At 47.2% G+C, this 26277-nt stretch overlaps 2 protein-coding genes across 5 annotated transcripts in view; one reads left to right on the top strand and one right to left on the bottom strand.

The window, feature by feature from the left end:
• The window catches only part of tax1bp1a (Tax1 (human T-cell leukemia virus type I) binding protein 1a), a 15620-nt gene extending 9192 nt beyond the window's left edge, over positions 1-6428 (top strand). Inside the window, exons 7-17 of one of the 4 annotated variants that reach the window (XM_054744426.2) lie at positions 250-340; positions 419-604; positions 680-931; positions 1008-1199; positions 1309-1381; positions 1452-1891; positions 2739-2825; positions 3985-4165; positions 4241-4446; positions 5369-5451; positions 5562-6428. In XM_054744426.2, coding sequence (XP_054600401.2) covers positions 250-340; positions 419-604; positions 680-931; positions 1008-1199; positions 1309-1381; positions 1452-1891; positions 2739-2825; positions 3985-4165; positions 4241-4446; positions 5369-5451; positions 5562-5772 — 2002 coding nt within the window. In that variant the 3' untranslated portion in view covers positions 5773-6428. Of the gene's footprint in view, positions 1-249; positions 341-418; positions 932-1007; positions 1200-1308; positions 1382-1451; positions 1892-2738; positions 2826-3984; positions 4166-4240; positions 4447-5368; positions 5452-5561 lie in introns of all 4 variants that reach the window. The other 3 variants (XM_070556058.1, XM_070556056.1, XM_070556057.1) reach the window with 3 other exon arrangements.
• Positions 6429-7872: 1444 nt separating this feature from the next.
• Positions 7873-25805, bottom strand: jazf1a (JAZF zinc finger 1a). The gene is made up of 5 exons (XM_015955942.3): positions 25554-25805; positions 14382-14454; positions 12774-12970; positions 9817-9986; positions 7873-8181 (listed from the first exon to the last, which is right to left on the bottom strand). The coding sequence occupies exons 1-5, from the start codon at positions 25666-25668 to the stop codon at positions 8005-8007; spliced, it is 732 nt and encodes a 243-aa protein (XP_015811428.1). The 5' UTR covers positions 25669-25805; the 3' UTR covers positions 7873-8004.
• Between the last annotated feature and the right edge of the window lie 472 nt (positions 25806-26277).

The raw sequence follows: 26277 nt of genomic DNA on the forward strand, positions 1-26277 counted from the left end.
CCTCCGAGGTGTTAGTTTAGCCAGCTGTCTATTAGATGATTGAGGTCTGGTTTAACAGCAGCTTCATGTTTTATGTAGGACCAGAAGAGGTCATGAGATCTGATGAGATCTGAGTGCTTCTCAGTCACTGTTACACTGCTTTTGTGGCTTCCACTAGTAAAATACACCCAGTTTTAGCACACACACACACACTCAGAGGAGCTGCCAAATGGTGTAACGCTGGTTACACGTGTGTGTTTAACGCTCCAGTCTTCGTGACCGCCTGAAGAAGCTGACCGCAGAGCGAGACGGTCTGGAGAGCCAGCTGAAGAACGAGAAGGATGAGCGAGACCTGTACAAGGTGAGACACCGTCAGAAGGCTGGCTGAGTGTTTCCGACCTCCGTCTGACCCCTGCTGCTCCGCCCTGGCTCCCGTCAGGCTCACCTGCGCAGCACCGAGCTGGAGAACACCAAGCTGAGCGCGGAGCTGCAGATGCTGAAGGCGGTGGAGCTGAACAGGGAGGTGACCATCGCTCAGTTCCAGGAGGAGCTGGACAGGCTGAGAGTCTGCAAGGCCCAGAGGGACGGCCTGGAGAAGGAGCTGATGGTGCACAGAGCAGACAAGGTACCGCTGCTTGCTCCTGATGTAAACACGAGTGTTTTTTATCTTTCATGGCTTCATAAACACAACCCTGTTCAGGCGGAACTGGGTCGGGTTCACGAGCAGCTCCGTCAGACTGAGGAGCAGCTCCAGGCGTCCCGGCAGCAGGCCTGCCTACTGGCCTCAGAGCTGCGTGACTCCACCAGCACCCGCGACCACACCATGTCAGAGCTGTACCACGCCCGCGTGGAGGCCGACGAGCTCCGCGTCAGCCTGGCTGATGCTCAGGCTGAGTGCCGGCGCATGGAGAGCCAGCTGGACCGCATGAGGAGCACCTCTCACAAGGAGGTGGTCGGTGTCCCAAACTTCTGAACCCCGCGCTTGCTAGGTTGTTTTGCCGTGTATTTTTGACTAACTTTTGATTCAGGGAGTTGCAACAGGCGGGGAGGTGGCACCCAGCGTGGTGGTGGTGTCAGAGGCCGAGGCCGAGCTGCAGAGGGAGGTGGAGGAGCTGAAGCTGCGCCTCCACATGGCTGCTGAGCATTATAAGGAGAAATACCGGGAGTGTCAGCGGCTCCGTAGGCAGGTGGCCAAGCTCAACACTGCTGATTCACAGGCAGTGAGTACGGAGCACTGAAACACACACACACACACACACACACACACACACACACACACACACACACACCACACCAGCTGTTACTAGATGTGCTCCATCTTTGTCTCAGGACTCAAAGAGGAACGTTTCCACAGAGACGACGCAGGAGCCTCCCGCGTCTGTTCCAGAGTCTCCTAGAAAAGGTACGCCAGGCTTTTAAAGCCTCGTCAGTTCCAGCTTCCAGCAGGTAGAACATGCTTTTTTCCACTCCAGTTCTCCCAGAAGCTGCCGTCGCCTCTGTGCTGCCCACGTCCGCCGATGCTTACGCCAGCACGGAGATGCAGGAAAGGCAGGAGGGCAGCTCAAAGGCTGGGAGTGAAACCAAACCCAAGAAAAAGGAGGAGAAGGAGAACCTCCCTGAGGAAAGCCTGAGGATGGCGAGCTGGGTGGAGGTGGGCACGGAGAGGCTGAGCGCCGGGGAGAACTCTGAGGCAGAAACCAGGCAGACAGCAGAGCGGGTGAGTGACGGAGTGGAGGAGGAGGAGAGGCAGATGACTCTGGAGGGGGAGGGGAGGAGCACCAAGGAGGCAGAAACGGAGCAGACGCGCTCGGTGGAGGCAGAGCTGGCCACGATGGAGGAGAAATGGAGGGAGCAGTGCGCCTTCAACGAGACGCTTAAACAGCAGCTGGCTGGCGAGGAGGAGCGACTCAGAGTAAGGCGGAGTCAGATCAGTAGTTTCTGTGATGTCATTTATTCATGTTGATAAACTCCACCTGGTCTGAGGCCACCTCCACCAGCAGGTTCAGCAGACATTTTGAAAACAGGCAAAAACATCATCACCCGTCCTGCTCCGCAGCCCTGAGTGAGTGTGTGTGTGCTTATCTGTGCTGTAAACACGTCTCTACATCAGCTTTGACAGAGTCTCCTGTCTGAGGCAAATGCTTCGGGGGGGCCCAGACGCTGTTCCCGGTGGCCCCAGAGACCAGGGGGCGAGGCTGAAGCAGGACTACGTTCTTTATGACTGTTAACATCAGAGAGGGGTTCACAGGGAGACACGAGTGTGTGTGTGTGTGTGTGGTGGGGTGCTGTAAATTCATGTGAGGGGAGGCCGGGAGAAGACAAAAAGGAGATGAAAGAGAAGGAGGGAGAGAGAAGCAGACAGAATTTAAGAGTGATGAAATCAGGACAGACATGGGGGGGGTGAAAGAAGAGAAGAGCGAGCAGCGACTGATGTAAACCATCCCACCGGGTCGGCTCCGGTAGAGGGGAAGGATTTATGAGCATCTTCTGACCCGCCTCGTCTCCCGATGCACAGACCTGCTTTCTTTGGGCTTTGTGTGTGTGCGCGTGTGTGTGTGTGTGTGTGTGTTACAGTAGGCCCCACACACACTTCACTGCTCCAGGAGGCTCACCTGTAGACCTGCTCACATGAACTCAAAGCACAGATCAGATCAGAGGGATCAGATAACCTGTTAGTCATGTTTTTTATTGTGTTTAGTCTTAATAAAAATAAAAAGGTAGTGGACCCCTCTAACGGTGCAGGTGTGTTGTGTCCGTAGGTGCAGATGGCGGAGCGAACCAGTGAGGTGACTGAACTGAAACGTCACCTGGCCCAGGCTCTGAAGGACAAGCAGCAGCTGCAGGAGGTAAACCAGCCCGTTACTCTGGATTATCTTTATAGATGTGCTTTCATTTGGAGGAGGTGAAGAAGAACAGCGCTTCACCGTTCTCATGTTTCATCTCAGGATGAGAACCTCATCTTCCATGTTTATGGAGAAATGTAGAAGCTCTACCTGGGGTTGTGTAAAAACCATAAAAGCATCAAACCTCGTTTTGACAACTAAACTCCCAACTCTGAGTAGCACCCAGGTTGTGTGTGTGTGTGTGTGTGTGTGTGTGTGTGTGTGTGTGTGACGGCAGCATCAGCGGCCTGTGGCGGAGCGTCAGATATGGAGCCTCGGTTCGTGTCGCTGGACGCTCTGAAGTAACTTTTTAATGATACATTTGAACATCCTCCCCGTAGCTGCTGATCCTCGGGTCCGTGCCGTCTCCTTTTTAGTGTTAAGTGTTGTAAACGGACACGTGGTTCTCCTCGGTCCCGTTCATCCTGAAAAACACATCGCTGCTGTCCTCCACAGATGGAGGGAGCCGATAAGCTGTCCACGGTAAAGGCGTAACGTCTACATGGTTAAGAAATGGTTTTATGTGCATAAACTTGACACAACAGCTAAAATAATAACAACCTAGCACTGTTAGCTTTGTCTCCACCTGAACTTTTTCCTTTGCTCTCTCTTCTGCCTCCCCTCACTGATTCCTACAGCCGTATTCGCCCTTCGCCCCCGGCTACAGCACCATTAGACAGTGCAAATGCCACGCTACGTGTCTGTTTCACCTTCCCAACCCTGGTTTAAATGTTAAACTTGATAGCTGCGCGCTAATGAAGTCATCAAGAGAGGAGGTCAGGGAGGAATGAGCAAAGGAGGGAAAGGAGGCACAGAAAGAAACAGGAGAGAGAGAGAGAGAGAGGAGCAGCAGACACCCATTACAGTAATGAGTAGGGCACTAATAATCCTGCCGCAGATTTAATCACAAAGGGCAAAAACTGCGTTGTGGGAAACCCGGCTGTAAATTGAAACAATGGAGCTCTGGGCTTGAATCATTTATGGAGCTGATAACGACTGTGTTTTAAGCATTCAGTGATATATCCGAATGCATCTGATAATCAGGTTAAATGTTGGGTTTTAGTGTGAGGATGTGGCTAACGTGCAGCTCTGCCTCTGAGGGATGGATGCTGTGTTCCTCCAGGAGCTGCAGCGTTTCCTGTTCCGGCAGAGGGAGATGGAGGCACACGGTGCCGAGGTCAGACAGCCCATGTTGCTGCGCTACCCCCTGCCCTACCCCCAGAATCCCTCCCCACCTCCACTCGTGCCCCAGAGGCCGGCCGAGCTGCAGTATGGGAACCCTTACTCCACCGAGGCGCCCAGAGGTAAACCTCCGTCCCCTGTGTCTTCTCCCTGTCCCTCTGCTCCCATCTGTTCAGTAACGATCACTCCGTTTGCAGATCGTGTCGATGTCACGCTGTCTCCAGATCAGATTTCCCACCCTTCATCCGAGGCTTCGCCTTGCACCCTTCCCTGTGCACCCCCACTGTCACCACCCAGCCCCGGTCCAGGAGCACCGGGCTGGGCCCGGGAGGTGGTCTGCATCCAGCCGGCCCGCAGCTCATCTCCCCCCGAGAACATCGAGCATCCACCAGAGGCCCAGAAAGTAGGTAGCAGCATCACCTACTCGTCCACCTAAAGCCGGGCGTACACTGTGCGACTTTTTCACTTTTTTGAGCTGATTTTCCACTCGTGCGAGAATCCACGAGATCGGGGCGAGTTTTGCGCCGAGCGTCGTGTAGTGTACGGGGGTTACGAGAGGCGATTAACACCACGTGACCAGCTACCGATCGGCAATCGTGAGGTCGCACGGACTTCTGGTGTGTTTGATATTTTGCTCGTCCCTCGTGAGGGTATCGCACTGTTGAAGCGGCACTGCGAGCGGCTGCGACCCAAAAAGTATCAGAACCGCTCACGGCGCATGCGCAATCCTCATCAACACCGCTCGCCCGCTATTTCCCTAATAACACACGCTGTTCGTTTTTGTTTCTACACGTTTTTTTACTCACAAAGATTGTCAAGAAAGCGTGTTTGTCGTGTTCATGTCAAATTAAACTGATCACAAAACACAGATTTACTTTCTTTATTTCGTTCATCCAACCCCCATAAATCCCTGTGTGTCCTCCTGCAGCACTCCCGAAGGACAACAGGCAAGACAAGACTAAAAAGTCTGACGTGTTTGAGTAAAAACGGCTATTTTTAGCATATTTTTAGGGCCGACGTGTTGCTACCAGACGTACAGTGTGAGCAGTCAGGTCGCATACGAGAACTGGGTCGTGCAGTGTGAGCTGAAGCTGAGTGCTACGAGTGAAAAAGTCGCACAGTGCCCGCCTGGCTTAACTTCAACAGCTGATGGTGTTTTTGCTCATGATACCCCCCCCCCTCCCGCGCTGACTGGAGGCAAACACTGCGTGGCCTTAAAGAACAGCGCATTGAACTCATGTGCATAAAACGAGTTAATGTCACTTTCCTACTTTTGGCTCCGTGTTTCTAAATAACAGCAAGCATCTCTTGTGTTTGTGTTGAAGGTGAGTGATGGAGCCCGACCGTCATGTGATCATCAGTCCAGCGGGTGCGGCGACGCCCGGAGAAGTTTCTGCTTTGACTCCAGGTAGCTCTCACAGACACGAGGACGTGCTGGGTGAAACACAAGGTAGAGGGTGGGGGATGGGCCCGGTAGAGCCTGACTGGATCTTCTCCTCTGCCCTTTTCTCCCTCCAGCAGCGACATTCACAAGCGCTGCCCGCTGTGCGAGGTCATCTTCCCTCCCCACTTTGAGCAGCGCAGCTTCGAGCAGCACGTGGAGAGCCACTGGAAGGTGTGCCCCGTCTGCTCCGAGCAGTTCCCTCTCAACTGTCAGCAGCAGCTCTTCGAGAGGCACGTCCTCACGCACTTCGACGGCCACGTGCTGAACTTTGAGCAGATGGAGTAAGGACAGGGCCTGAGTTGTGACGTCGGTTTAGTTTCCGTGGTACGAACAGTCACTGGCACCTTTTTTATCTGAAGGAGACGGGAGGTAGTGCTGGCAGGAGGAGGAAAGAGACGCGGAGTGGAGCTATTTGAAGGAGTGACCATTGTTTTGATCTTTAAGCACCTTTTCCAGTGCATGTGGGTGAAACGATGTTTTCTTGTAGCTGCAGCTTTAAACACGGATGTAAGTGAAGCAGCTGTAGCCGGTCGGGTCGGCTCCATGTTCCCATGCATCTGCTGCACCGAACAAGGCTTTACCCTGAATGTACGCTACAGACGTGCTGCAGACACCTGTGAGTCGCTGTTGTAGACCTGTCTCCCATCGTTACCGCCCTCGTGTTTGAATCAAGACGGGTCACTTCCTGTTGTGCACTTTTTTGTCTGTCTGGGCAGAACGGCCGTGCATCAGATACGGACACCAACTCTGACACACCTGTATTTTTTTATTAGAAAAGTAGAACTGTGAACTCGTAGCTTGGTCTGTGGGCCCCTGTGGACCGTCTCGACTGCTTCGTCTTTATTTAAGCGTTAAGACCCCCCCCCCACCCATGTGAGAATGTCAGACGTGTAAACGTCTCGCAGAGATCTTTATGAATAAATCCAGCTCGTTAAAATCAATGTCGTTGCCTGGTTCTTCATCTTGGGCTGATCGGGTCAAACAGAACCGAGTCGGTTTGCGCTACAGAACTTTTTACTTTATTTTGCTGTTTTTTTTTTCAGTCATTTCCTGTTTACATTTAAGCAGCAGCTCATCTTTTGTATAGAAACAGTTTAACATCAGCAACAACTTTAACCCTCGTACAAAAAACAAACGTTACATACGAAAATATAATTTAAAAGCACTTGACGACACGTTACGATACATTCACTGTACATGGGATATGGACACCCCCCCCCCCCGGAGCGCACAGCCTCCGCTCCTCTCCTCCTCTGATGCTTTAGCTCCGTTTGCAGCACCAGCCAGACACAGAAGCAGCGGAGGGTGTGCGCCTGTCAGCATATTCACCGTCAGACAAAAGGAGCAATGGCTGGGAGCCTTGAGTGGATTATAAAGTCTAGATTAGAGGGATTAGCTGCAGCTGCAGCTCCTATGATGGCCAACACATCATAACATCAGAAACCCTGAACACACACCAATACTCTAGGCTGATGAAGATACTGCTGAAAACACACAACAAAGTGGAAAGCTGCTGCACACACACACACACATGCGCGCACACACACACACACACACACACACACACAGAGAGAAGACAAGTCGTAGATCTCTTCAATACAAAAACAACCTCCTGTTCAGAAAACATGCATGAAGACATTCTGCTGGCCTACATCCAGAGGCGTGGGGAGAACAACCCCGTCTCTAGGAAAGCCCCAGCCCCCATCAGGCACATGATCAGTGTTTGGCAGTGGAGAGCTGTTGGCAACCATCATGGAATAAAAACAAAGATCTTGGCAACTGGAATACATCATGAAGCTTAGTTTGGTGAAATCTGGCACGGCTTTGTTGATCAACAGTACGATAACACGCACACACACACACACGCGCGCGTGTGTGTCCAACAGTAAATGACATCACCTCCTAATGTGAAGTGTGAGAAAACAACAAACCAGCTGTTTGCCCGTCAGACTGGACAAAAACAAAATACTACACCTAGACACTGAATATATATTTATATGTATAAAATAAAGCAACTATTTATGAATAAGCTCATGAATACTTTATATTTTATGTACACATACATATCTATTGTTTTATATACTAATATATTTATTAACTTAATTCTGGGTGAAGGCACAGACCTCAGCTCGCTGCCTGGAGCGGACCGGGAGCCTCCGTGGGCTCCACCCTGCTCCCAGACCAGCAGGTCAAAGAAAAATCACTTCCTGTTTCACTTCTTACATTTCTCTTTGTTTTTTTGTCTTTTCTGTCTGTTTTTTACCGTTAGCACCTTATGTCAGTTAAACCATAGAGGAAAATAAATGATAGCATAAACAAATGTGCAAAGGTACGTCAATAAAATACTACAAAGATACTTTTTTTTTCTCAGAAATACAAGTGATATGGATAGAAAATAATAGTAATAAAAATAATGCAGGACAAATAAAACACAAACAAAAGAACTTAAAGCATGCACTTGATGCGTTAGTGTGAGGGGCGGGTGGGGACCGGGCCGTGTCAGGGGCACCTCCGGCTCTAGCCTTGGATCTTGCGGAGGATCTCGGTGGAGATGGGGGGGTGGAAGTTGATGGTGTGGTGTCTCAGGCCCTGTGAGGTCTTGTAGCTTTTGCCACATCGACACTTGAAGGGTTTCCTCACACGGATCTGCGTGCGGTGGCCGTTCTTGGCATGGTATTTGATACCGTTCACGTTCTGATGAGATCAAAAGAATGACAGAATTAGGAGAAATATTGTTTACACTCTAAAAGACTGATGAGCTAACCGCTAGATGGAGCACACTAAAACCTAATTCTGTGGCGTCACTTAGTGAAATTCTACAGCAGACTGGGGTTATGGTTGCGTCAGTGGTGTAAGTCGGTTATTTATAAACCACTAGAAGGTGTGTTTACTGGTGTGTGTCTTCACGTTTTATTCAGCTCTGACCCAAAGCCAGTTACAGCTTTAGAGATACAGATGCACATTTCTGGTCTGATGGAGGAAACTGGAGAACGTGCTGCTAACGTGCTAACTCCACGCAGAAAGGCTGCACAGGGGATTCAAACCTGCAACCTTGTCTCTGCGAGCCAACTGTGCCACCATTAGATCCTGATATAATCTGGAGTGGGCGTTTTTGATGGACGCGTTTCCACTGTTGGGTTTTTGCCAGAACTTCCCAGCATGTATGTGTCTCGTCTTCACAGGGTCGGCTGAGTTAGCCGTTTTCAGGAACCAACAACGTACCCGAACGGGTAGGTACTGAGAAAGGCCCGGCTGAGTAGCTGGGCTGAGCCTTTGGTTAACTCATGCTGATTGGTTGAGAATCAGTAGAAAATGACATCAGTGGGCGTCGTCTAAATCCCCCCACAACGTAATTCACGGGCTCTGTTGTCTCACAAAGCACCGTAAGAAATGATGCTTCATCTGGTCACTGAACGCCACATTTTACATCACACAGCAGCTCTCCCGGTCCACCGAATGGACTCAATAGCTGTACTTTGACAGAATTAAACTATTAATGTTGCTGTGGACACTTTTTGGTGACATCACTGCTGAAACGGGTCTGATCATTGTCCCGAGACGACGGTAAAATCTTATCTCCCACTCAATTTCCCCTCCCAGAATTTACCCTGAAGGTCCTTTAATAGATTAGAAACACACCTTTGCAACACATTCAAACTAGCTGTTAGCTCCTCAGTCCTGTTGGATAGAATCTCTGTTTCTCCAAACAGAGGCTGTTCAGTAAACGGGACAGTAAAAACACAGAAACACACTATGGCCCATGTCTTAATTAATCCCACAGTCAGGAAACTCACTCGCTACGGCAGCACATACACTTGGAGAACAGGAAATATGTACAACGGCTGTTATCACAACCTGCAGGAATTAGAAAAACAAATGAAAACACAAAACTGGGTTTCTAAAAGAAACGACATTAAGGACACAGACATGTGTGCAGTAGACGTCGCGGTCAGTGAAAGGATAGAAGAATAAAATGGGCCTCAGTTCCACCGTGTTAACCCCTCTGGTGCCATCTAGAGGCAGCTCTCGGTGGTTTACAAGGCCTTGACTTTCTCATCTAATATAAATGGATCTAACTTCCCCAGTTGTCCCTGAAAGAGCATTAAGGAGTGATGTTCCACTTTTGTCCTGTAGTTAGAGGGCCAGGACAGCAGGCTGAAGGAGGCTCTTGTTACAGGCTGAGATGAACATCAACCAAAGCAAATGCACTTCCAATCAGAGAGGATTTATGCTGAAACGTTAGGCCCGGACATGTGATACGGGGACAAAAAGCTCCAGTGTGGGTGGAATCCCAGCTGGAGCCTCATGCAGCTTCGGCTCTAACCTCACCTTGTATCTCTTCTTGCACCCGGGGACGGGGCAGGCGAAGGGCTTCTCCTCTCCCCCGTTCATGCACATGGAGCTCAGGATGGACTCGGAGCTGATGGCGCTTTCTGTGGTCCACGACTCATCGCTGTCCGACTCCTCGTAGTCTACCTCCTCCTCATCATACTCGCTGCCTAGAGGCCCGTCGGAGCCATGCACAACAAACACAACATTTGTCATGTCGGATGATAAATCGGTGGGGTCGTCGCTGAGGGAACATCTTGCCACTGAAATTAGCCACACAGAGATGATACGCCACTCTGTGTTAATGCTTTTCTCTGTGCTGGGTGCAGAAGTAGGCCACATGCCACTGAGGGCAGATAAAACAAAGATGGTGTTCTCGTGAGTCCCTGCAAGCCAAAACTCAGGGATTGGCACTCAGAAGGGGATAATTAAGTGGGAGTGATCGCTATTGCACAGCCCGGAAAAAAGAGCAGAATACTTTCCACACACACACACACTTGGGCTGCATGGCCAGACCACATGACTGAGGTTCAGGCTAACACACTGACCCCCCACCTTCTAGCAGGAAATGCTGCACCTCAGCATGAGGAAGTTGATGGCACCCTGGCACATGTTGAAAGAGGGTGTGTGTGTGTGTGTGTGTGTGTGTGTGTCTCAGCCCAGACCTAACCCATTTGGGCTGAAATTGACATCTGCTTCTGAGCTGTGCAACACTCGACCCATGCAAACACACAGCCTGGCAGCTGCTATGTAATTAGCAAAGTGTTGACTGGTTTGCTCACTGCAGGAGTCATCGAACACACACGCGCACGCACACACACGCACACACACTTGCATCTAAATGCTTGTATGGACATCCATTGACTTCCATTTGTTTTAGTGACGCCACTATGCCTAACCTAAACTAATCCAAAGTAAAAGTGAATTCCACCATACCTCTAAAACCACGTTTAGGGGTATTCTGTTATTGCGGGAACCAGCCAGAGCTCCCCACAATGTGGGAATGTCCACACAGGTTAAAGGTTAAAATCTGTCCAAATAAGCTTATAAAGACAAGTACACACACACACGCACACGCACACACACGCACACACACACACCTTTCCACCCTGACAGATTTCCCTTTTTTCTATTTTAAGGAAAGCCAAATGGAATTTGACCTGAATGGCATTACATTAATCTCCGAGAACAAAGTAAGGAACCTTGGTGTTATCTTTGATCAGGACATGTCATTCAAATCCCAGGTTTCACAAATTTGTAGGATTTCCTTTTTCCACCTTTGGAATATTGCTAAGATTAGAAGCCTCCTTTCCAGGAGTGATGCTGAAAAACTAGTTCATGCATTTATTACATCAAGACTGGATTACTGTAATCCATTACTCTCAGGAAGTCCACAGAATGTAGTTAAAAGTCTTCAGCTTGTCCAAAATGCTGCAGCTAGAGTTCTGTTGAGAATTAAAAAGAGAGATCATATCTCTCCTGTCTTAGCTTCCCTACATTGGCTACCTGTTAAATTCAGAATAGATTTTAAGATCCTTCTTCTCACATATAAAGCTCTTAATAATCAAGCTCCTTCATACATCAGTGATCTGATTGTTCCATATGTTCCTAAGCGAGCACTTCGCTCTAAGACTGCAGGTCTACTGGTGGTTCCTAGAAGATCTAAACTTAGGATGGGAGGCAGATCTTTTAGTTATCAGGCTCCTCTCCTGTGGAACCAGCTCCCAGCCTTAGTCTGTGAGGCAGACACCTTGTCTACATTTAAGAATAGACTTAAAACATTTTTATTTGATAGGGCCTATGGTTAAAATCTGATGTTAGCCTAGATCAGGACAAGTGGGGGAGTAGAGGGAGGTGGAGTGTACAGTCGGTAAAGACGGCTCTCCCTTGCCCTGCCTCCAACATGCCTCCATCTAAATAGGATAGATTATCCAGAGTTATCTCTGTAGTTATGCTGCTATAGGCTTAGACTGCTGGAGGACACACTGACCACTTCTCACACACTACTGCTTTCTTCTACAATCTGCTCTTTAACTGTACTATTTTGTGCAATTTCAGCTGTTAACTTTATTTTCTCTCTAAGTGTTTTTCTCCCCAGAAGAAGCAACAATGATGTTCTGCTGAGCTGTGGTGGCCTCATGGAGGGGGCCATCGTCTAGCACACTGCTGCTACCCACTAAAACATTCTCCCACTCCTGATAATAACTTTTTGCTTTCCTTGACGGTGGACGTGCTACTACTAGTTTACCCATTTAATTATAGATCCACTAGGATAAATACAATAAAGTTGATCTCACCAAACAGAATATTTACTAATACATCACAATAGAACTATAGACACATTATTTTGTGTGTGTGTGTGTGTGTGTGTGTGCGTGCGTGCGTGCGTGCGTGCGTGCGTGCGTGCGTGTGTGTGTGTGTGTGTCTGCCTGCCTGCTCTGTCTTCTCGATCCCCAGTGAGTCAGGGTGGATGGCTGCTTATACTGAGCCAGGATCCTCTGGAGGTTTCTTCCAGTTAAAAGAGAGTTTTTCTCTCCACTGTCGCTGCATGCTTGCTTAGTATGAGGATTGCTGTATAGTCACTGACACTGATGCAATTTGCTGGGTTCCTTATATAGGAAACATTATTTCTGATTGGCTTAATGAACTGTGAATTGGAATGTTTACTATGTGAAGTGCCTTGAGACGACTCTTGTTGTGATTTGGCGCTATATAAATAAACTTGAATTGAATTGCATTTGCTTCATTTATGAACCATCTCTTGCTACAGGCTCCGCCTACTGCAGGTATAGAAACAGGCCATATTCCATTTGTGTTAAAGCATTCCCTCCACTCTCCAGAGAACATTCCCGCTGGTGTGATCCTGACTGTCAAACAGGCTCATTTGCAGCGGTCTCTCTCCACTCCACACACACACACACACCCAAACACAGGGCTCAGCGCCACACCTGTCGTACCTGTAGGCGTGCTGCTGCGGAATGAGGAGGAAGGGGTGATGGGAGGCGTGACGGGAGGCGTCAGGTTACCGCTGGTGTGGCGGGGGGGCGTGGCCGTGGTATTCCTGGACAGTCCACCGGTGATGGACAGGGACAGCTTGGGTGTGGCCTTCTTCTTCACGGTTTCCTGCTCGCGGCGCGCTGCGTCCGTCATGAACCTGATGGGACAGAGGCTGTTACTCAGCAGCGCCCCCTCCCTGATGCTGTGGGTTCTGACACAGGCAGGCTATCATATAATATCCAACTCTGGAGTCTAACACTACAGATACACCGGCACGCTTCACAGGTCAAAGTTTGATTTGAAACCTGGGCCAGTCCCACGAGATCACCAAATCCCAGATTAGCTAGATCACACGTGACTTCACCAGGGAAGGAGGGCAGCAAGAGCCCAGAGCTTTCCCAGCTTTAATTGGGGCGACAGGAAATCTGCACGTGTCTTTTATTTTGAAATCTGCCAGAAGTCTCACACCGCACCTCTGACTTCCTGTCTGGCCTGTTCTGAAGTTCAAAGGCTGACGTGTTCTGGAGGAGTAGCATGACTTCAGCAGAGCGGTGCGTCCCTACGCCTCTGGGGCTGTACACCGCTGCGTCTGGTGGAATCGCGCCCGTGGACTATAACAGCCTCGCAGACGGCTGAGGTTTCATTTACACCATGTTCACGTTTAAAAGGCTCTGGTGGACATCCCCGAGTCTTCGAAGATCTTACCCTGAACAGCCTCTGCTTGGAGAAACAGCTATAATCTGACAGGACTGATGAGCTAACAGCTAGTCCTAAAACAGACCCACCACTTTCATTGCTTTATTAATCCCAACGTGCCTCATATTACGTGTTTAAATTCATGCTAAACGTCAGCAGCAGCTACATGAAGCACCTCCAGGTCCTCCAGGGAAGTGATTTTAGGCTTAATAACCCTGCCATGCTAAATAGCACCACATGTTTTTTCTTCATACTCAGCTGTTCATGAAGCAAATATCAACATTTCCTTATCATTAGTTTAATGCTTCGTGACAATTTGAGCTATCTGATTTTATTAATGTTCCTGTTGTGGGATAATTAGAACGTTCATAATTCTCCTGATTCAGTTTTCATGTCCATCTCTCCTCAGCCAATCACGAAGGGTTTACTCCAGGAATAAATGCGTCCTGCTCCGTCGGCTGCTTGTGGTGTGATGATGAATAAACGGTCCTGAACCAAAACATGACATTTATAACCTCGCCGCTGCTGGAATTATTACTGAAAACCAACCCTCACTCACTCTGCCGCTTCCTTCCAACATCGTCTCCTTCACTGATGCATCTTGTAGTGATTTGATGGGATGGAGCATTTAGTGGGATGTGGCACACACACACACACACACACACAGGAATCCTAAGACGTTGCCCCCGGCCGCTGGAGTGATTATCTCATGTGGTTTTGTGTGCTTGTTTGTGGATGAGTCACTGCTGCTCGGTCTTTCAGAACTCATCAGTCATTCACCATTCTCCCCACCAGTCACATGATTACAGACCCTACCGGCTGGTACGATGCTGCCCTCTGCAGTTCCTCTGTGTGTGTGTGTGTGTGTGTACCTGTTGATGTAGCTGAGGGCCAGGTAAGTGGGCTGCTGTTGCTCCTGCTTCTCCAGAACCCGTGGATCTGTGTCTGGGAGAGAAACAGTCGGATGAGTCAACAATGTGTTCTTCCTGCCAACAGGCTGCAGGTTTCCCAGCGCCTCTGTCCAACACGCCTTCATAAGAAACTAACTGACGTGTTTAACCACATGGCTGCTGCGATTCCTAAAAAAGGGAAATGAAAAGAAACGAGAGGCTGTAAATGAACAGCTTTTTGTCAGGAACACGACAGAAGCTGACTTCTTCGCCCGAGGCCAGCAGCAATAACTTCAACGCTCAGCCTGTTGCTCCTTGAGAAACAGGAGCAAGTGTGCATGAGAACGCCCGGCACCGGAGCCATCTGTGAACTACCAGTGCCATCAAGTGTTCACCACGGGGACGTTCAAAACACCTAAAAAAATCCAGCATCTGTGTACGTGTGAGTCACATATAGCAATAATTGTAGCTGTATATTTAATGGTTCACAGATGCATTCGTGTGTGTGTGTGTGTGTGTGTGTGTGTGTGTGTGTGTGTGTGTGTGTGTGTGTGTGTGTGTGTTAGCATTCGCACTCTTTGGTTTTCAGGCTTTCACACCTCATAATTAAAAAAAGAACGCAGACTTCCCACAGTGCAGAAGAACACAGAGGAGGACCGAGAAACAACACATCAGGCCAAAACACAAAGAGAAAAAAGACGTGGACTCGCGGGACTGCTGCTTCGGGTCAGAACACAGAAGGTTCTGAAAAACACGGCAGATCGTCACACTCGAGCATGTGCACATGTACAAGTCAGGTGGGTGGTCCCTGAATGCCTTTTATGACTGAGACGTAATCATCCTACCTGCTGCTCAGAAAGAACACACACACACACACACACACACACACACACACACACACATGCCTGATCTATAAGGCTGATGAATCAAAATAACAAGTGATGAGAAATAAAGTAAAAGTTGAAGGAAAAGTAGGAAGAATCAGATCTGTACGTCCAAGATGCTGAAGTGTGTGTGTGTGTGTGTGTGTGTGTGTGTGTGTGTGTGTGGGAAGCCAGGCCAAGAATGCATGGCTTGTTGTGCAGCCTGCTAATTAAGCCACAAAGAGCATTTTAACGTGTTTCCAGAGCAGCAGGCAACCGGACGGAGGGAGACGAGAGGAGGAGCAGGAGCAGACAGGAGGGGGGAGGGTGGATATACTCCTCTGTAATTACACTTCTCAGTGCTTTTTGGGTCCTGCCACTTCCGACATGCACTGTGTGTGTGTGTGTGTGTGTGTGTGTGTGTGTGTGTGTGTGTGTGTGTGTGTGTGTGTGTGTGTGTGTGTGTGTGTGTGTGTGTGTGCGCACGGTGAAATGAGATGGTCTGCAGATTCCAGTTCAGGATTACCAGTCCAGTAATTGCTCTGCTACACCTTCACAGGTCGTTACAAAAGTATCATGAACACATGGTTTCTCATGCTCTAACACACACACACACACACACACACACACACACACACACACACACACACACACACACACACACACACACACACACACACACCTTCCTGTCTCACACCTTTAATGGAGGGATGGGAAGCAAACTGGCCACCTGACCTGGACTAAATGATGCTAATTCTGATCGTGTGGTGCCCTCTAGCTGTCTTAAGGTGTTATATTTCTGCAGATGTAAGTTAAATCCGTGAGGCTGAAAAGAGCCAGGATGTTTACAATTTAATTAGATATTTCAACTTTCACAATAATTGTTATTATTAAAACACCGTTCCAAATTTTGCTAACAGCAACACAACTCTACCACTGACTCTGTCTGCTCTGCAACGCTGATGTTTTATCTCCAAAATAACAAGCCTGGAGGAGTTCTGCTGTGTGGTGGAGTTGCTAACGCTAACGGTTAGCTTCTACTAGTCGAGACATTCTCTGCTGTTTCCTGGACTCAAAACCAACAACAGTCTTCCCCGTCGTGAGTCTAGAAGCAGTTTTTACAGGACCAGAGCGTTTGCAAAACGGGATTTGCCACGGCTCCCTGGGGAGGATGAAGGTGGTTTATAAGATCAGACTATGGCGGTAATGTGGCGCAATCGTGGCAATTTTATAAAAGATTAGGCGATGGCGGCATAAAGGGGGTATGGGGGCGGTCTCTGCGCTGCTGCAGACTTCCGTTTATCTTGGACATAACTTGCCTTTTATGGCGATTGAAGCCGTGATCGTTAAGTTTTTTTTAACAAGCAGCTCCTAAAGGTGTCTGTCCCCATCAGTCCCTGTGCAGTCTCTGGTGATCTGAGCTTCAGCTCTAACAGAGAGGCTCATGGAGCGCTGCGGCGCTCCAGTTTGCCATCTCAGCTGATTTTGTTCAAAAAGCAAACCTTATTGCTTGTGTTTACTTTCATTTTCAATAAATTTGCCAGCCGGAGCTCAGCAATAACTCCTCACGTCATCATGACATCTGCCTCTGTTGCGCCAGGGCGCATACGACAGACCATTACCGCAATATTACTACCAAGCGAGGCGGAACGAATATCGCAAAATTCGCGCAACGCCATGCCGGCATGGCGCGTTTATAGACATACCATTGCGGTAATATTACGCCGATTTACCGGCATGGTGTGTCTTGTAAAAAGGGTTTAGATGGGTGAGCCCATGAGTGTTCAGTGACAGTGTGACGTAGATCTATAAGGATTTTCTAATCTTAGAGTTTCACCGTCTGTTTTCTATCAGTAGCTAATGCAGGAGATAGGTGTAGGAGACTATTTTCATGTTCAGCCTGCATGAAACACGCAGAGTGATTGATAATAATCAGACATAATCATTAAACATGGTTTCTCAGTGACGGACATCTTTAAAGCACTATTGTTTTTATTCACCTGTTTTTATTTAACACGTGATCACTTTATTGGTTTGTTTCATTAACTTTGGTCAAATGCTTGACATTAATACTGAACAATGCACAAAATAAAGACTCAAGTGTTGATTAAATTCAGAGTTCAAAAACTGATTAGGTTCCAAAATGTTGTGCATCTATTGCTGTTATTAGTGCAACAGTTTTGCAAATAAGGCAAAACAGCGGAGAGCAGTCGTACGCCCTGAAAGCACGCCGTCTGCCAAACCAACCGACAGATACGCTGTTGCTGTACTCGGTTAGTTTGAACAACAAACAGCGGAGGGTTGCACACGTTCCACATCCAAAGTTGAGGAACAGGATCGTTCTTCTTGTCCCAGGAAAAGAAAAAGGATTTTGAAAAGGGGAAGGGACCGTAGTCGTCTGAAAACCAGACTTCACATCGAAGTTGCCTTCCAAAGATGTAAAGGAACAGCTACATAACGGGTTCTGCACGTCTGGGTCAAGCAACACAAACTGTTGTGAATACAAACGTGTGGAAAATCTCAGTATTCTCGTGTATAAATGAGTAGGGTCTACGGTAAATTTACTGCCCCTGGTTGGGGGGGGGGGGGGTTCGACCTCCATTAACCTGACATGTTTCTGTGAACTTAGTTGAATTTTAGACATAAAAACTCTGATATCATCCCTCCTTCACTTCTAGAGTTTTTAAACACTCGTAGAAAACAAAACACAGTAACGGCTAATTTTGCACATGAGACCATTCAAAAGCACTCTGTGTACTTCTGCACCACAGCTTTGTTTTTTAAGTTGGTTAAAGCTACAAGGGCAAATCTGCTAAACAAGAACACTTACCCCTACCGTCAGCTATCATCCTTAGGACACACCCACCCAACACCAGGGCCTGCATTGCCAGAGGAAACGAGAATGTGCTAAACACCAGTCGTTTCCTAGGTCCAAATGTCTTTTGTTGTCTGTGATTTCAAAAGGTGTTTTTGTTTTTGGGACTCTGACAGTTTGTACTAAAGTTGAAGTTGTAGCAGCCGGCTGTTATTATTATAATATTCTCTGATATTATTGAGCGGAGAACCTCTCACATCAGTGGTGTTCTGTTGCTAAACACACAAGTGAGTTATGAGTGGAGGACCCAGTGGTTTGGTGAGACAGACAACCGGATAGTCCAGTGGTCGCCTTCAGTCAAAAACATGTTATTGGCAAAGGTTTTCAGACAAATGCAAGAGAATCACACCTTTCATTATTGTTATTTTTAGTGATGTCCGATGTTATTGGTCTACACTGGTATCGGCTATTGGCATTAAAATGTATAATAGGAAAATATTGGTATCGGTACGTACCCTGCAGATATTATACATCAATCTCTTTATCTCCTCTCTCTCAAAATGGGATGGCACATCTGAGATTTAGTTTTTGAAAGAATTAGTGATTTATTGGGCACAATTTGTAAATAAGTATCATCATTAGACGAAGGGAAGGGGGACGTTTTTGAAGGAGGCTTATGGAGTCAGCTGGAGGTGCGGCCGAGACTCGGCTGTAGTCTAGTGTAGCAGTGTAAAACAGAACCACCATCACTTGGCACCTCTTAGTCATTAGCTGTGACTGATTCAAAATCAGTGTATGGCAGTTTTAACCTGAAGATGGAGAAGTAATGATGATTTTTGGCTGAATTAGTAATTAAATAAGATGCAGTAAAATGCCATTATAACAACTACAAATATTTATGGGACTATTAGACACATCTATACAGTTAATCAGCAAAACAAAGTTGATTTAGGGGTTTCTCACTCTTTAACATGAATTTACTTGTACTGTTCATTAACTTCCTGATCAAACCAAAGGCCAAAGTTCCACGTTGAACTTACTAATTATTTTTGGTCTAAAGGCATCACAGAGATAATCTCAGAGAAATATCATTTAGCTGCTGTTGGAGACAAATTAAACATGGCCGTTTTTCTTATTACTAAATGAAATCGAAGTACTTTTCATTTTACACAGCAGTGAGACTACGAACCCAGGGCGTATATCTTCGACTTTGGCGTTTGGAACGTCTTCGGCTGTCTTCAGAAAAGCCTCTCCAAATGAAGGGGATTCAACTCATTTTGACAGACATCGGTCCATCGGGTATCGGTAAATGGAGGGGGCCATCGGCTTGAACACTGTTGCTAACCACTTAAACATTCTCCCGCTCCTGATAATAACATTTTACTTTCTTTGACATTGAATGTGCTACTACTAGTTTACCTGTTTAGTTATAGATTCACTAGGATAAATACAATAAAGTTTATCTCTCACCAAATAGAATATTTACTAAGAAACCACAATGTAACCATAGAAACATTACTTGGGAGTGTGTGTGTGTGTGTGTGTGTGTGTGTGTGTGTGTGTGTGTGTGTGTGTGTGTGTGTGTGTGTGTGTGTGTGTGTGTGTGTGTGTGTGTGTGTGTGTGTGTGTGTGTCTCCTCTGTCTTCTCGATCCACAGTGAGTCGTGGTGGATGGCTGCTTATACTGCGCCACGATCCTCTGGAGGTTTCTTCCTGTTAAAAGGGAGTTTTCCTCTCCACTGTCGCTACATGCTTGCTTAGTATGAGGATTGCTGTAAAGACTCTGACACTAGTCAGTGACTCGATGCAACCTGCTTGGTTCCTTATACAGGAAACTTTTTTCTGATTGGCTTAATGAACTGGCCTGTGTTGGAGTGTTTACTGTGTAAAGTGCCTTGAGACAACTCTTGTCGTGATTTGGTGCTTATAAATAAACTTGAATTGAATTGAATTTTAAAAAGTCAATATCGAGCGTTCTTATTTTTTTAATCTCCACAAAACATTTGTAGCTATTCTGCATTAGAACGTTGCTAACAGGCATTACGAAAACTGTTGAAGCTAGCTTGTTTAGCAGATTTGCCATTTTTACCTCTGAATTTCTGAGGCTACTGATTTGATTAATTATTTCTGGCTCACTTTATAATTACGCACCTTTCAGGTGAATAAATACGGTTAGAATGGAAGTATGGAATTCAGACAAAACAAAAACAGCAAAGTTTGATTTAAAAAATGTGATGGATTTGATACGGTCCTAGCATTACCATCAGATTTAGCTTTTTTCATCAGAACTACTGGTGTTTCGATTCATTGGCCAGCGCTCATTATCCATCGATCCCCATGAAAAGTATGTGATCGACGTAATCTGCCTACAGTATGGAGGTGGACCGGCTGGTGTCCTGCTGCAGCCACAACCTGGTGCTAAACATGCAGAAGACAGTGGAGGTTGTTGTTGACTTTAGGAAGCCCCCCCCCCCCCCCCCCCCCCCCACACACACACACACACACACAACCCTGTCTGACACTCCCATCACAATCACTGATGTTGCTTCCTGGGCACCACCATCACCGAAGACCTCAACCACCAGAGAATGTTCTTCCTGAGGCAGCTGAAGAAACACAACCTACAGTCGATGAGGCAGTTCTACACCGCAGTCATCGAGTCCATCCTCACCTCGTCAGTCACCATGTGGTACACTGGAGCCACCATCAGGGATACGAAGAGGCTGTGGTGTATTGTGTGCTCTGCTGAGTAGGTCACTGGCTGCAAACTCCCCTCCATACAGGACGTGTACACCTCCAGGACACTGGGGTGAGCAGCTCAGAACACAGCAGGCTCGTGTCACCCTGGACACAGTCTCTTCGACTCGCTTCCATCTGGCAGGATGCTCCGAACTATTCGGACCAGAACCTCTCGCCACAAAAACAGTTTCTTGCCCTCTGCGTCTGGACTCATGAATGACAATCGTAGACCTGCCCACTCCAGCTGCTTCGTTTCAGTCACATGACCCGATGTTGTGTTTGCACCTGAACTGACCCGCTCTGACCAGTATCTACTCTTGACTTGTATAAAGTAGCTGCTTCTCTAATTATTGTCTCCCAATATTATCTTCATTTCATTTTGTTTATTTCTTAATTCTAAGTTTTGCTCATCATTTATCTTTTCGTGCACCAAGTTACGCAGCAATTTCCTAATGTTGTGATTCTCGTACACATGGAAACAAAACCCACTGCCCTCTCACTTAGAACCCTGCTACAGGAAATAAACAGATAACAGTAACGAATCATGTAAATCTTTGTCTAAATCTTAAAATGATACCTTCTGCTCCATTTGCACTGCTGAGAGCTTTAACCCTCTGGAGGCAGGCCTTGCAGATTAGCAACGTTAAAACCTACCCACCTGGTTACTCCACATACGTACTTCATGAGCATTTTTTTAACTCAGAAGAACCCTTGAAAGACTTAGTTGTTCGTCCTTGTATCAAAACTTATTTTGAGCCTGAGAGGGTTAATGTTACATTTAGAGTTTCTCAGTTTTCACGTAGGCTGAATGGTTGCTGCTTTCTGCTGCAGTACGCGGGTGTAGAGTCAGGCATCCTGGACATGATCATCCTGAGTGATTGAAAATAGTTGGGTTTTGTATTTTTCCATTGAAAACGTTAGTAAAAATAATTTAGTCAAAACTAAGTCACTGTTAAGGGTCCCTTTTTACAGATTAGCAGCACACAGCATAACCACATAAAAGTTACAGCCAATCCATGTGATCAGTATGATGGGCCCTCATTGGTGATCAGCAGCAGACAACCTGATGGAACCTCCTTCAACAGAATAATATGAAATGATATTACGATTGGGCCATACCTGGATCCCTACCTGGATCACCAAAAAAAAAAACTGTTGCTAAATGCTGCAACCGTGCAAACACAACTCCAGAACATCAAAGTCTAAGTTAAATCTGATCCAAAGCTTTGGGACTTCCCGGCACATGGAACTGGTTTCCACGTGGTCTGAACAGTATCTTTAACCCCCCCCCCCCCACACACACACACACACACACACACCATCACCACCACCACCACCACCACCACCCCGCTGAGGTAAGAGGCAGGTGTGCGCTTGTGCAGGTGAGAACACAACTCGCTGATTTTGTCCGCAGGAGCCTGACATCATCACATTCCTCTAGCCTTACCTAGACTTGCTGCACACACAAGCCCTGGACAACAAACACATTCAGCACCTGAACCACTTCCTCTGCTGTAATCTAAACGGTGTTATGTCACCTTTATCCTTTCTGATGGGATGAGATCAGCCTTACATTTACCCAAATCTCTCATGGAACGGCTCACGATCGGCTCATCTGGTCTGTCCAGACTAGACTCAGGTTCAGATTAGGGATTCAAACCCAAAGTGGGACATAAATCACATCAATGCCCTGCCACCAGAGGGCAGCACAGACTGCAGCCATGATGAGACGATGCCTGCTCTCCGCAGCACCAGCATGGCTAAAGTCTGGTTTATGAAAATGTCTCACGCTCACCAGAGTCTCCATCTGGTCTCACTGCTGACTGATCTAGTCGCAATATTGATCAGACAGTGTATGAGCTTGGCCCGGCTGCTTATAAGGAGTGGTGTGAGGAGAGGAGAGGAGCCGATTCATTAATCTAAGTAAGAGATCTGACCACTAAACCAGCATTCTGCTACACAGACACTTGGAGTCAAAGGGCAAACCAAAAGCCAGATGGGGCGTTTGTTATGGTTTTTTTTTCATTTGGGGCTTCAGGACTGGGGAAATAATACCTGTGTCCACATTTTCCTTAGTTAATATCCTTAATTCACTGGAAAACTGCAGATCAAGAGATGTGCAGCGTGATAAAATTGAATTCTGGGCTAATTTCAACCTTTTCAGTGAATTTGGAAGGAAACGCCCTGCTCACCATCATCCACAACATGACCCATGATCTAGAGTGTTATCACCACCGCTGGCGGCTCTGCTGAGCTCTTTGTTAGTGAGACAGCAGGTGTGCAATAACTCAGCCAACATACTGCCCCCCCAACCCTGTCAGAGACTGCCAGTTGCCATGGAGACTGGCTCAATGAAGCATCCATTTTACCCCTTCACCTCCTTCCAACGGCCTCATGAGGAGAGAAACTGGCCACCAGTAGTGACTAGCCCTGATTTTATTCAGAGGTTCACGAGTCAGCGCACTCCTCTGTGGTGTCACCATCCTTTTAGTTCCATCGGTGCACCAGTTATGCACCACTGGGTAAATGTTCATTATCAACCACAACTATGATAATTCAGGGTTAGGGTGCAAAATAAACCTAGAATCCCTAAAGATAAGTAAGTCTTTCATCTGTTGACTGCCTTTCAAGCACACACACAGTTCTAAGAGGTCTCTCCTGTTTTGGATTTTAGCCACAAATAAATGTTTCGATTGAGTAAACAACGTTCAAAATCAGACAATTTTTACCCGAGTCGACGCCCAAATCTAGGAAGTGGTTGTGGCGCCCTCAGCGACTACTGCTGAATTCGACTGTGACACCTGCTAATGGGGCTGAACCATCTATCGTTTTTGGACCAAACTTGCAATTTCAATCAACGCGATCACATGATGATTTTTTGTGCTTCTGACTGACCTGATCTGGGTTTTCCCCTTCGCAGGGGAGAGGGGTACCGGGGCTACAGCCGATAATGGTGGCTGTGGCCATCTGCTGCCAATGCCGTTTCTCAGCACCGTGGGTGAGTGAGGGACAGAGACGTCTCCAGCAGCGGACCAGGATTTACCATAATAACACTTTAGTGGACTTGAAGGCTCAACTTTTCTTCTTTAAAAAACGGTTTGATGTTTCTTCTGACGGCACACCGTAACTCGAACAAGCACGTGAAACATGTTGGTTCAGTGTTAGAGTGTAGAAAGAAAAACACAATCAGACGGCCCGGAGAAATGTCCAGGCAGCCGGCCTTGGTAAATAATGCAGGGATCACTCTGGGTGCATTTTTTAATAAATATGTTTCGAAGCTATTTCTACCTTCAGTTTTCTTCCTTGCATTGTTAGAGTAGAACCAGAAGAACATACCTTTTATTAACCGCCTCACTAGATAAAAGTCACAAGCTGCTCCAAGAACATATAAAAGATAAAAAAGAAAAACATGTTCTAATAATATGATTTCTATTACTGCACTATCAATTATGTGCTGTTTAACCTTGATGTGAATACAATTGTGAATCAAACTGAAACATTTCCAGACATTGTTATCCCTACCTGTTAATGAGTGTGTCACCACTGTGGAGGGACTGTGTTCCACCGTTCTTTACAGAATAGTTCTTATTCAGCCACATTGGATGGCTTCCCAGCATGCATGGCCTGTTTAAGGTCAAAGGTCAGATGTTCTCTTCATGACGTTCTGCTAGAGAGCAGAATTCATGGTTTTATCCGTTATAGCAGATGGCTCAGGTCCCGAAGCAGCACAGCAGCCCCAGACCATCACCCTACCGCCACCGTGTCTGACTGTTGCCATTGTGATGTTTGTTTTAAAACCAGTGAGCCCTGAAGCGTTTTAGGTAATTTCCTGTGATCGTTTTTTATATTTTTTTATTCAGAACATTGTTGCTTTTTTTTAGATCTTTTAGCCTGCTCTAGTGACCGGTTCTGATGAAGTGAGGTCTTATTTCTACATATCCAGTAGTTATCACGTCTGGGTGAGGCTGGTGGAACTGAACTCAATTTTCTAAAAAAGTAGGTTCATTTATGATTTACCAGGGGGGTCTGTTACTTCTCCACACATGGCCAGGTTGGTTTGGATAGTTTTTACCATCAATTGGACATTATTGTTTGTATTTATTCAGTTGTTTTTTTTCTGATCTGAAGCTTTAGATTGATCATATTTATGTGATGCTGCTGAAAACGTGACATCACCCCTTCCTCTGGACTGCAGCATTTACTTCAAGTCATTAAAATGAAGGGAAACAAATTAAAAGTTCATTTATAACCGATAAGAGTCAGAATGTCTGATAATTAAATGAAACGGTTTGTTTTATCTGCAGGAAGATCCAATTCTGACTTGTGTAGGTTAGCCTGAAGTGACGTCAGAGCCGTAAGGGGGTTGTGCAGGTAGAGCAGACAGGGATGCTCTGACTGGGGGGTCGGGCTGCTGCTGCAGCATCAGGCCTGGTACGTAAACACGGACCTATCAGCGCTGTTAGCTGACAAACCGCTGCCTGGCCGGGATGCTACACCTATCATACCTACCATGCTCGACTCGCCAATGCTAAAATCACAAGCATGGTGTCATTAAACGTATATTAACATTACAATGTAATACATGTGTAATAATAATAATAAAGGAGGAAGTCGCTCTCTGCCGAACCTCGACGACGAGCGGGCAGCAGAAATAGCGGAATGTAGCTAGCTGCATGCTAGCCGACTCCGGCTAGCCGCTGAGCCCCTCCGCCTCCCCCCTCCTCCGGCCCGGACTCACCGATGTGATTGTCCTCGATGTGGACGATGAGCTCGGCCAGAGACTCGAACTGGAGACCGCAGCCCCCGAACCTGCAGGAGTTGGAGAAGAAAGAAGCGGCGGCGATGCCAGTCATGTTTCACGGCGCTGGTGGTGCATTCACCGGGAGGGGTGGAGAAGAAGGGTGGACCGGGAGCCGGGGTTGGTGAACGAGGAGGCAAAGGCTTCGGGTCCGGGACGGGAGCGGGGTAGAGCGTGGAGCAGACACCGGGCGGGAGGGCGGCCAGACAGGACGGGACAGCGGCGGACGCAGCTGGGAGGCTGGTGGTGGTGATGGGGGTGGGTGGGTGGGGGGAGGAAGGGTAGCGTTCTACGTCACGATGTGTTTACCTGTTGGAGTCAGCGCGCGCTGAGTATCAGCAGAAAATCTGAGCAGCATCTGTGATGCTCCCTCACTTATAACATCTGAGTGTTCTGGGATGATTTCAGAAACAGAGAAAACAAAAGGCAGAATTCACCATCTTAATTAGATATGTATGTTTTTATTCGAACACATTGATGTTTTTCAGTCAAAGCCTCACGTGGAGCTTAAAGATAATCGTATCATTTCAATGTAGATTAAACCACATCACCTGTAAATGATCAATTAAAATGACGTTTACATCAACCAAAAGAAAGGCACTTGTTTCAAGTAGAAAATTATAATGTTTTAATTAGTTTAAACCAAAAACCTTGATAAAATGAC

Source organism: Nothobranchius furzeri, chromosome 11, assembly GCF_043380555.1.
Source record: "Nothobranchius furzeri strain GRZ-AD chromosome 11, NfurGRZ-RIMD1, whole genome shotgun sequence".
Lineage (NCBI taxonomy): Eukaryota > Metazoa > Chordata > Actinopteri > Cyprinodontiformes > Nothobranchiidae > Nothobranchius > Nothobranchius furzeri.